This window comes from Anser anser (genome assembly GCF_964211835.1).
Source record: "Anser anser genome assembly, chromosome: 3".
Classification (NCBI taxonomy): domain Eukaryota; kingdom Metazoa; phylum Chordata; class Aves; order Anseriformes; family Anatidae; genus Anser; species Anser anser.
The window spans coordinates 103,649,399-103,661,621 of NC_139722.1; the positions used below are offsets into that span (position 1 = coordinate 103,649,399).

The 12,223-nt window shown below is 39.7% G+C and overlaps 1 protein-coding gene across 1 annotated transcript in view; it reads right to left on the bottom strand.

Annotated features, from left to right (window-relative positions):
• TMEM63A (transmembrane protein 63A) overlaps nt 1-9,344 on the bottom strand; it is a 29,393-nt gene extending 20,049 nt beyond the window's left edge. Inside the window, exons 1-8 of the mRNA XM_083831200.1 lie at nt 9,112-9,344; nt 8,165-8,285; nt 7,032-7,228; nt 4,811-4,890; nt 3,209-3,272; nt 2,073-2,110; nt 786-928; nt 100-151 (exon numbers count right to left, since the gene is read on the bottom strand). Coding sequence (XP_083687326.1) covers nt 100-151; nt 786-928; nt 2,073-2,110; nt 3,209-3,272; nt 4,811-4,890; nt 7,032-7,217 — 563 coding nt within the window. The 5' untranslated portion in view covers nt 7,218-7,228; nt 8,165-8,285; nt 9,112-9,344. The remainder of the gene's footprint in view (nt 1-99; nt 152-785; nt 929-2,072; nt 2,111-3,208; nt 3,273-4,810; nt 4,891-7,031; nt 7,229-8,164; nt 8,286-9,111) is intronic.
• Nucleotides 9,345-12,223: the final 2,879 nt, after the last annotated feature.

The following is a 12,223-nucleotide window of genomic DNA, read 5'->3' on the forward strand; positions in this document are numbered from 1 at the left end:
CTACCCTGTGAGCCATGTTGCAAGTATCAATTCATTGTGTTTAGAGACTATGGCAGGAAACAGACATAAGCATAAAAGTACTCTGCAGGATTTACTCACCCAGTTTCTAAGTTTTGTATAGTTGTTCTTCCAAAACTATAGGGATCTTTAACTAAGAACAAAAACAAGTATCATAATTAACTGGTGCAAAATTCACATGCAAGCTATGAGAAAGCCAGCTTTTCTCTTTTTAAATGTTGATCTATTCAACATTAAATATATTCAGAATCATAATCAATGCTGGTTTGCAATATTGCATTTTAAAGTCGGCTAAAGAGTGCAAGTAATAAACCACTTTCAGCCTATCAAGAGAAATAACAATTTTTAAGATCTGAATACCAGATCTTTGCAGCGTGTCCCCCTCTCCTCTAAGTCTCTGTTCATATCCAATTAACAATGCTGTTTAGGGTTTAGAATCAGTTTCCTTCACATTTTTATTCCATCTTCACTGATTTCTCTTCTCTGACAGTTTTTTTAAACTACATGAATTCAGTGCTTACAGAACAATACCAATAACCTTACTGAGGTCAAAAATGAGAAAATTTATATGGCTTTGCTTCTTAGACTGTCAGATATTTGAAAAATGATAATTCGAGTGACTGAAAATTGAGTATATGTTCAAAGGAGAAAGAGATATAGTATACCTGAAAAGCTAAATAATCTTTTAGCACCAACTATTACAAGTTAAACCATCACAACAGAAAGAACTGCACAAGCATAAACATAACGTAAAAAAAAAAACTTACCAAGTAGATCACCTGATAAGTTGACAGGCAATATGACACCCACAGACAAAACGCTGACAGCAATCAACAAACAGATGATGTGACGCTGGAAGGCAAGGTAATGTATGGCATCTTCACCACATCTGTCATGAATCTCATCATCACTACACCATTGAGGGAAAAGCACAAAGGTCAGTCTACTCAGAAGCACTGGAGTTTTTGTTTTCTGTGTTGTTTTGGTTTTTAAACATACATTATTCTCTCAGTCTACCCAATGACTTTCTCCCTATCAGATTTCAGCACAGTTGTGTTCTTTCATGCAGAAGTTTAACTTCAAGTTCCAACAGTGTCTTTTTCTTGCACAGTATCAACATATGAAAATTAACATAGAAGAATTTAAGATAGAAACAAGTAATCTGAAAAGGAAATACGCATACGATATCATTTTATCAAGCTAGAGATGACAAAGACATCTGCCATGAATTCCTGTTTTAAGACAGTCACAGGGTAGTAAGTCTAACTCAAATTTTAGGATCACACTGTGACAGCATTCACTCATCTCAATAAAGGCTTCCCATGAGGAAAATAACAGAACCACCTGACTCTCATGACTCCCAATTAACAAAAGATATTAATAGGTTTCCAAAAGAACTGTCATCTACCTGTTTTCAGCAAGACAGATGAGTAAAATATTAGTTCTTGGAAAAGGAAGGAACTGAACTAGTGAAAACTGAGAAAGACGGGCTATATCCCCACACCTTTCCTGTTCCAATGTATCCAAGCTACGAATTGATTTGAAAAAAAAAAATCACAGTTTACTAAGCCCAAAGAGATGTAAAGAACCAACATCACACGTCTAATGCTCAGTTTCTCGGAGACAGTGGAATTGGCTTTTCCTAGTCAGTCAATTCCAGCCCCAACTAAACCAACAGTTCTCCATCAAAACTCTTGCAGGGAAAGCCTGTTACCTATCCAAGGCCCTACTTGCTTCAAACAGGGGAACACCCATGCAGTACTGTTTGAAGGGTAAAAGCCTGAAGCCTGGTTATTGGCTCAGAACCCATACAAAAGCCATAGATTCACTTCAGTTCAAAATCTGTTCCTAAATCAGGAAGTCCATATACTGCTAACAGAAAGGCAACTGTATCCTGTATTCCTATGTGGTCACCTTGTTTTCATATTCTTTTTCCTACCCACTATTGCCCACCCCACTGGAGGCACACATCCTGTTGTTTGTATTTAATTCTATCTACACAGGGGAAGAAAAAAAAAAGTGCAAAAAGTTCACTACTTTTTCCATATACTTACTGCATCCGAAAAGCAGCTGTCATCCAAGAACAAAACCCCTATAAAGAAAGAAGTTTTAGGAGCTAACATAGAAAAACATACTCTCTAATTTGTACAACTGAGAGAAGTGTTTCTATTAAAGCCAATTTCTTAGCTAAAAATTTTGCAGCATTACTCCAAAATCATCGTTTAGAAACATACAGAAAGATACCTATTACTTTACATATTTTTAAAGGGTTCTTTGTAATGTCTGCCTTCAGAGAATACTTAAGACATTAGTGGATGGTGGTGGAGGATTATTTGCAGGTTTACTGCTTGGACTTTTTAAATTTATGAAGTGTGTCCAGATCCCATCTCTGAACAAACGTCATGATTCAATCTTGTAACGAAAATTGGTTTCTAATGCATTGTTTTAGACAGGTGATTTCCCCCCCCCCCCCCCCCCAAAAAAAAAAATCAGAGACCCCAATTTCAAAGTTAAGCTACACGTGAGTCTCATACAAGTTAATCTCAAACTGTAGTTAGAAGCAACACAGTGATGTAAAGCTAGATAAGAAGCCTCTCTATTAATTTCAAGTCCTCCTATGAAACTGTACAGCAGAGATCACATCCCAGTGCATGTTCTGTATGGTTAAAAAAGCCAAAACCCTCTTTCTTGAAAGGCCTACTCTTCAAGTTAATAATATTCAATTAATGAGACATTTGTATTCAACAGTTTCAGTGATAAAGTTGCTTTAGGATTTAAAAAAAGGATGCAGAAAACCACACAAATAGCAGAGCAATCCTGATCAAACACCAGTATGCTTTTGATTCTCATGCAACTATTTGGTTATAAAGTTTAATATTAAATTGACGCATATATAAAATGTTAAAATGTAGGCTGCCCTCCACTTGACAACTCTCCTGATTTCATTCTGAAGCTGCAACACAGAATACTAGGGATGTATAAGTTCAAAGACTCCAGAAAGAATTAATTAGAAATCTGACCAAAATTTTTCTGACATATTACTGGTTTTTTTTTGTTTTTTTTTTTTTTACACTTGAAAGCTATCTACACGCAATGACTGGTTCAGTGGGCTACGTGCAATGGCAAACTCCAGCAGATTCCATTACACAGTTTATATTTAAAAAAAATACCAAAACTCTAGAATACTTACACTGTCATATTCAAGAGCTTCAGGTACCAATGAAGATACTGACAACCGGTTGTATCTCAATTCACTGAAATACATGAAATGATGTTTTTAAGTATCTTTAATAGCAGATGCTGAAATTCCATAGAATTATTTCAACTTTAACTATTTTGAAGTAACTAAGTGAAGTAGTAGTAAAATACTTTTTCCTCTTATGAAGGCTGCGGCTTTCACTTTTCCTGCATATGCTACACAGAAGCTTGTACTGCGTCTCATGTTCCTAAGTTAGTACTTGTGAGCTCCTGAAGCGAGAGTGTGTAACTGAACTAAAAATAAAACTGTATGTTTTATTCAAGTACTAAATTGAAGTCACATGAAATAATGCAAAACAGGTTTTAAGCCTAGGCAAGATCAATTCTGCAAGTTAGTTTCCTGCTCAGATACTCCTCCTCACACTTCTTTCCCTCCACCTCTCTTCCTTTCATCTTAGAGCCATTTCTCAGAATTTCCCTGCACAATTAAGTCCTTTAACTGCAGGGAACTCCTCATGCAAATTCAGTCTTGTAGCAAGGCTAAAAACAATTAGAGATTCTGTAGGTCTCAGTAAAAATAGCAAAGTACCTGTTTTCAGTTTGTTGCTAAAAAGAAATGTTGCAACGTTGATGTCCATGATTACAGTATTCATAGGTGTATCAACAATATTTTTGACCTAGGTCACTATCCAGCAGGGATAACAACACAGACTCCTACCTGTCTGACTCAAATATCTGGTTGTGGATCTCTGTGGATCTCCACAGCCCACTAGGAAGCCTGTACTGGAGCATCTTCATTCCTGCTACCTGAGCTAGCCAGATTAATGCTGTCTCAGTTATTGTTCATCTTTTTTGCTGCATCCACTTTTCACACTTGTACATGGATACAGCCTAAGAAAACCACACTTTGAGCCACTTCCTTTTGCTTAATTGCAGATTACCACAACTTAGATATAACATTAATACCAGCAAGAGTCTCACTGGTAAAGTTCACCCACTTCATAAACATATGACTAGCTTTTAAACACCTCAAGAGATCACCTTGTAGAAATAATATTTAAAACAAATAAAAAGCTCAGATGCAGTTATCACTAAAAAAAAAATCAGCGAAGAATTTCAGAAACTCATAACAAGACTTTTTTTTTTTTTTTTTTGAAACTCTTCAGACTTATTATGATACAATCTGCATAGGGAGCTCTGGGAAGATACTAGGCCTGAACCAGGATAAAAACGAGTTAATATCCTTCTATTGCAGAAACACTGTAAACATTAACAAGCACTTATGTGACTTGCTAGCAGACAAGCAGCCTATTCTTTTTTCTTACGTCCACTTCCTTAACCCACAACAGCAGAATGAAATTCACAATGACAATGGCAAACACAGTTTTATTAACTGACACTGCAAAGAGGAACTCTGTGAGTAGAACTCTGTATTTCAAACAAAGCAGCACGACGACATTTTTAATAAATATGTATGTGATTACAAGCACATCTAATTGATGAAAATTCATGTAATTTAAGCCCTATTTACTCTACTTACTTCCACAGTCCCCCACAGGTTTCAAGAAATCAGTCCAATTGTATATCTTTTTACCTTTCAGTTTCTGACACGAGAGCAACACGACCATAGTCCCAGAATCTCTTTCTTATAGTGGAAAACAAAAACATGAAAATCTAGAAAAGAAAAAGAAAGATCTTTGAATATTTATTTTCATTTTCATAACTGTTATTCTACAGGTAGTGTCAAAAATGCTGTCCTAGCTCTTAAGCCAACTTGTCTGGGACTCAAGGGCCAGAACTGCTACTTTCCTTTTCTAATTTATGAAGGAAGAATTCTGAACGTAGTATTTCCAAACTGAATACTGATAAAGGCTTGTAACAGTCAGGAAAACTAGCAAGTAGTAATTGACAGAAAGTCAAAACTTTCATAAATACACCTTTACCATTTTTCTTTAGTCCCACACAAAACTACAATGGAAGACTTTAAATGAATTTATTTTTTTTAAACAGTGGTGTAACCAGCTGTAAGGGGGGTCAACTATTTTCTCAAGTATGAGAATTATTCTTTATCCTTCTCAGTAATAATTAATACATTATTATAACTCAAACCCCAGAAACTTATGGTTGATCTCTCCAATGTATTTTTGCTCTCCCCCCTATATTTTCACATTTTGAAAGAGGCTAAGAAAACAAGAAAAAAATCACTATTTATTTCACAGATGCATAGGATTTTTTTTTAATTTCTTAAAAAGACCTTGCTCTGTATGAAGCAATGATGCAGAACTAACAAAGCCAGTTCCCTAAACATATGTTAACACCTACACTCTCACCTTCTAGCCCCTCCTACATCCCATACCTGTTTGGCTAGAAAGCAGTGCCAGTAACGCAACTTATTTCAAGCTATGCAAGTACTGACTGGCCAGCCAGGATAAATGTCAAGATTACCCAGCTCATTTCCGCATTTCACAATAAATAAAACCTTCTTGTAATAGCTTTCCCCCCAACAGGAAATGCAAATTCAGATCTTTCTCTTTTATCTGTCCATTACACTTCAGGAACCCAGAAATTTCAATGACGACAAATCTACCAGAGTCTCTGAAATTGGTTGAAATTGGCTGATATGTTCTGCGGTTATTAGGAGGAACTGGCAGACAAATGGGTGGACAGTGCAATACATAAACCTCACTTCCTTAGGAAACCAGCCTAGAAAATAATATTCAGAATTACATCAACTGACACTTTTTTAGGGTATTTGCAATAAAAATGTCATAAACATAGGAGGAATATAGGAGTTGCTAAATAAATTGCAGTCCTCAGTACCTGAAAAAGAGAAAAGTCTTCTACACAGCAGCTAACTTTTCCTAATGCCATTTAAGAGGAGAGTACAACAGAAAGGAACTCAAAAGAAGAGACTCAGCATCTTTAAAATACAACCACAGCTCAGAAAATATCCCCCCAAATAGTCCAACAAAATATTATTCAATGTCACTGTGTAACTTTCAGGAACATCCTCTAGTTCATATGGAACTATCATCTCAGACCTCACAGAGGTAGTTTTAAGTTTCCCCACAGTGGCCTTCTAGAATTCAGGAACTGTGATTCCCTCAGTCTCATTTCATTACCAGAAACCTTACTTATCAGGCCCATTTGCAGGTCTACAGTTCTGTTTTTCTGGTGGCTTAAGACCAGTAAGACCAACCAAACTCATTGAAATAACCACAAATTTTATTGGAGTCTCAGGCCTGCCTTGGAGCCTCCAGACCAGCAGATAGTCTTGTTTCTCCTTTTGTCCAGACTGAGCTGATCAGTACGCTATTTCTTCGACAGCTTCACAAAATCTAATTCAAAAATCTCTGAAGCGACAGATTTTCCATATTGTATCTCTTCTTGTAAAACAATCAAGATGTTTTCCTCTGGATAAACAATTTAGTAGCAGTGTTCCCTTTCTGAAAAAGGTACTCAGGAGTTAAATCCAGAGTAAGGGAAAAAATGATCTTGCCATTAAGACAAAACATAGAAAACTGAGCTACCACTACAAAGCCCACCATGATTCTAAATACAGACCCCATCATACTGCACTCTCTCTACACCTACACATCCAACATACAGTGACATCATCATCCCGCTTACATGTGAGCTTTTACCAATACTTGAAAGCAAACTACCTTGAAGTTCTCAGGACAGCCTTAACACATTTATTATTCTAAAGGTTCTTGGAAACAAATTGCTACCTGATAAAAACTGTGCAGAATTCTATGTCTAACTTTTGAGATGGCCCTAATATTTTCAATACATGAAATAGAAACTGGTCTTACAACAAAGCAGGTTACATCAAGCAGCAGGACAGTTGGGATTCCACCAAAAGTTACTCCCTGGAGCACCGTGCTGCCCCGGGCTGTGCTGTAGCAGTATGTCTCATTTGTTGAGTTGAAAGGTACACTTCTATTCCAGTAGTAGGCTAGATGAGAATGTCCAAAACCCAGGAACAAAGAAAGGCTCATTTTCTCTCTCCCTTAATAAAAAGAAAAGAGAAACAACCATGTGAGAAGCCCTCCTGATATTTGTGAGACGTACTATCATTATAAGTACAGGAAACACAGGGAGGTTCGACAAGGAAACTACTTTGGAAAAGAAGTCACATTTAATAAATCATTCCTCTTCATCTGAGAAATATTTTTGCAGTAACTCAGTTATTCAGTAGACTCAGTTGTTAGCAGTGCCCTAGCAAGAATTCCAGACATCTAACCAACCACAGTCTGTGCAGACATCTGAGCAAGGCTACAGAAGAACACACAAACTCCTCTCTTATCTAACTTACAACACTAAACTACTTTCAGGCTGGATTCTGATTCTAGAAGTAACACAGGGCATTAAATATTCCAACAAACTATAAAAGTTCAAAGATGGCTCCTAGTTGATGAGCATGTGTGATTACACTAGCTTGTGAACTTTGAATCCAAGTGTTTGAATCCAAAACCTTGAGATTATTAACAAATTTGCCACTAATTCCCCAGAAAAAAAATTACTACCCAAATACACATGCTCCTCTTTCTCTGTTCTTGGAATATTTTCCTTTTCAGTTGGAGAGTTTAACTAGGAGAGCAGCACAGTAATTACAATATATCATTACCATGAAAGAACAGAGTATTTCCAATTTTCTGCGAGACAGCCATATACCTCATTTTAGTCAACTGACTTGCTCAGATAAATTAGTAACATACAAGATCAGGCAAGATTTAGCTACTGATACAACACTGTTTTTTGGGTTTTGTTTGGTTTTGTTTTTTTCTTAAATCAGTGCAGACAGTTGCCCACTTACTTTGGGACTTTCCACTTCAAACACTTCTTTTCTTGGATCTTATAAACTTCATCGTTCTTATCTACTTGGGACAAAAGCGTGCTTCATGTAGAACACAAATTGACTGATAAATTCATAAAGAAAGCATACCCCAAAAAACTTTATCCTTTGAAATCAAAGATTGTAGGTCCTCATCACAGGTCCAGGAACACTACTTTTGGGATATCATGCCTCTACAAGAAGGGCGCACATGGCAACACTGTTCCAGATGCTGAAAACAAAACAAAAGAAGAATACGATTAAGCTCAAAGTCTCCCTCTAAAGAGCAAAATAATAATAATAATAATAATAATAAAACCACCATGGAGAATACTTCTCCCAAAGTAGAATTTACTAAGTGGTGGACTGCATGACACTGGGAGAGGTAGGGGAAGGATTCTGTCTCGGCTGACAGGTGTGCTGTGAAAAAAACACTTAATTGTGCCATAATTCTATCCTTGCTTTCTAAGGACTGAAATCTAGCGCTGACAAACGAACAGGTCTTTTTTAACAAACTTCGGAAACTTTTGCCACGCCAGCTACAGAGACTGCGAGTTAAAGTAACACGCTGCATCTCGTCACAGACGGCTTCCAACTCTGCAGGCTTTTGAAGAAGGCAGTCGCTAGGACGAAGGGCGCAGCAACACCTCCCGCAGGGGGAGCTGCGCAGCGGCGAGCACACCCCGCCACCCTGCCGTCCCCTCACTGCGGCAGGGACCCTGCGCCAGCCTGGCAGCCCCAGCGCCGGTTTCCCCGAGCGCCACACGGGGTAAACCCAGGCTCGTGAGGCTCGCAACTGACGCGAGGAGCCGGCCCCCGTGCTCCTGGCTCGCCTCCCTCCCTCTGCTTTCGGCCGAAGGGGACCCGCGGGGCCACACGCCTCGCCCCGCGACGCCTCTCCCCACAGGACGGCGGCGCCCCCGGGGCTGCCCGGCCCCCCCCGCCCCAAGCCCGGGGCCCCGCCAGCCCCTGCCGGCAGGCAGTAAAAGCCCCGCAGGCGACAGCCCCTTCCCCAGAAGGGCCGGGCTGAGGGCAGCGGCTCGCCCCCTCCCCTCTACCTGCACCGCACCGCTCCCCGCCGCGCCGCCCCGGCCCCGGCTACGAGCCCCAGCAGCAAGTCCCCGGGGCCGCGCATGCGTGCCTCGGGCAGCGGCGGCAGCGGGCGGGGCCGCGCGGGCAACGGGCGGCGGGCGCGTGGCGGCCGGCGGCGGTTGGTGCCCCGCTGCCTGACAGGACGGGGCGGCCTCGCCGCCTGGCGGGGGAGCTGCTGCCGCCCGCCTCTTCCCTGTCATGTTTCCCAGACCCTGAGGCGCTGCCCTCAGAGAAGGGGCGCAGCTGCTCGTACCGTCGCGATTCCTCTTCTTCCGTAGTGCTGCAACGAATGTTACGTGGCAGCTGGGAGACGCAGGCACACAGCTGTAGCCAGCAGGGTTTGTTTGGCCATGGGAGTAGCCGCGAGGTGTGCTGTGAGCTGTGTTTACTCCCAGGATCAGAAAAAAACATGGAGAAAAAAAAAAAACAGGATATGACAGAATTGCCCTTAAAAGATTAGAAGACAACTTTTCTGCTTATCTAACAGTGCTTAAATATCATCTGTTGTGGCTTACAACAGCTATTTTAGGCATTCATGGCATATCTATGAAAATTTTATACTGGTTCCTAAAGACAAAAATCTCTGCTGAGGCCTAAAACATTTTTTAACTGCTTCACGATATTTAAGTTTTAATGTTAGTGTGAGCTACAGCGCTATGTTTGGGAGGCAACCATTTTGTGCCTCCGTGACAGGGATTTTTGGCCTTTGCAAAAAATGAGATCCCCAAAGAGATTTATTTTTTTTTAATTCCATTCTTTTTAGCAGAAAAGGAGGAACAGAGGTGGGATTTCAAGAGGGACACTGAATTTCACAAATCCCAGTCAGATACAGGGGGTGAGCGCAGGTGCTAGTGAAGCAGGCTGTATGCCAAGATGGGTAGCTCTGAAATAAATTCAGTAATAGTGGTAATATGAATGTTCTGTGAAATATTCAAAGCCTCTTGTCTCAATGCGTCTATAAACACAGAAATAGTGTTTAAATGTTGTACATTGGAGAGGAAAAGAAATAAAAAAGGAAGAAAGAACGAACAACCGAAAGAACGAACAAAAGAAAAAGAAGGAAGGAAAATGAAAAGGAAAAGGAAAAGGAAGGAAGGAAAGAAAGAAAATAGAAAAAAGAAGAAAGGAAAGGAAAGAAAAAAGAAAAAAAAGAAAAAAGAAAAGAAAAGAAAAGAAAAGAAAAGAAAAGAAAAGAAAAGAAAAGAAAAGAAAAGAAAAGAAAAGAAAAGAAAAAAGGGAGAAGAGAGAAGAGAAGAGAAGAGAAGAGAAGAGAAGAGAAGAGAAGAGAAGAGAAGAGAAGAGAAGAGAAGAGAAGAGAAGAGAAGAGAAGAGAAGAGAAGAGAAGAGAAGAGAAGAGAAGAGAGCACCAGACCTAGGGTGTTTAAGTTACTGTGTCTATGATAGGGCTGGGATGAGAATGATTTCCAGCCACCTACAAGGACACCCTCTACTTTATGGAACTGAATTGCTTCCAGCCAACAGGCTAGAAATGCAGTGCAGCAAGGCCCCACTGTCCGCTGCTTCTCTACCTTTTATTTTAGTGTTCCCTCAACAGTCAGTTGATGCACCTAAATCATCAAGGCGCTGGAAGATTCAATCTCATGTTACACTAGTCAAAATCTCAGGCCAGTACTCGGTCATCTTTCAACTTTTATGTTTAAAAGAAATTAGCATCTGAGCTGCCTAAAAGCCAACTCCTCTAGTTGGCAATCCCGTTATTGCCTCTCCATCTTCAACTCTGTGTGTATTCAAACTCTGTGTTTTTAGGTCCCTGCATGCAATGCCCACTATCCTGCTCCCTGCCATTTTATTACTCTGTATGGGAAGAATTGCTTCTCTGTCAAATCCCTGTCTCATTTTTCAGGAATGCCTGTGCAGTTCACAGCAGATGTATATGCACTGTGTGCCTTCCGCCACTCTGTCCTGCAAAAAGGGAAAAAGTCCCAGTTATATGCAATAACTAAGAGAAATTTTAGGGTAGAATAATTGTAGATAAATGCAGATAATCTGGGATTTTAAATTGGCCATGAACATTTATGTTAGTTAGAAAATGGCATAGAAGTCCTCAACTTAAAGCAGAGTGGCTCGGATTCATGCTGGAATAAAGACGTGCATTATTGTTGAATGGTGTTAATGGTTTCTGCTTAAAAACTCATCGTCTTCTACTTAGGGCTAAGTTGGTGGGAAAGCTGTTTGGTGTGAGTATATTAGAATAATTATTCTATCCTGGATTTTCTGGAATAACTTTTCATGTAATAATTCAATAATTCTTCAATCAGGAATTAAAAGTGGAATACTTATAACTTTTTTTTTCTTTTTGAAATTAAGTCTTACTGACATGGCTATAGCAGACTAGATCTACCATGTAGGTGAAGCCCTAGTGCATGTTTCCAGGCAGCTCTTACACTTTTAGGATGAAAACCCATTTGGTTGATTTTCTCACTGGTTTTCTAAGCTGTTTGTACTTTTTATTCTTGTCTTATTTTCCAGAATTACAGAGGCCTTGCTATGGCTAGACTGTCTTATTCTATGGTGTAAATTAGGTGATGTTCAGTGGTTTTGACATCACTGGCTTGACATTCTTGGTTCTGAAGATTTTCGCCCAGCTGCAAAATCATTTTCCCCTCTCTTTCTCACAAGAATAAATCAAGTTTTTGTCTTTTTTTTTTTTTCCTCCTCTGTCTAGACAGGCTCTTTAGCTAGGAGGTGTGATTTTGTTTACCTCTAATTTCAGCAGCAGTCACATCTCCCTTCTCTCTACCTCTTGTAAATAGGGGTTTGTTTACCACTGTCTGTTCTTTTGGTGACAAAAGCCACATACTGTCATTAGTTAGCAAACTTTTAATTACGTTGCTAGAGCAGATGGAATCCAGCCTCAGAGAAGGTCAACAGAATTTAAAGTTCTTCCATCTTTATTGTACTTTGCGTGCTCCATATCCATCTCAACTGCTCTTTAGCACTAAGTTGAACAAGCGTGCGAAGTATTTACACTTATGTGTGGGACTGTTCCCTTACTTGAGTTATACCCTCAGGCAAAGGTGCTTTATTAAATGACCTTATGGCTGAAGAACTGGCCTG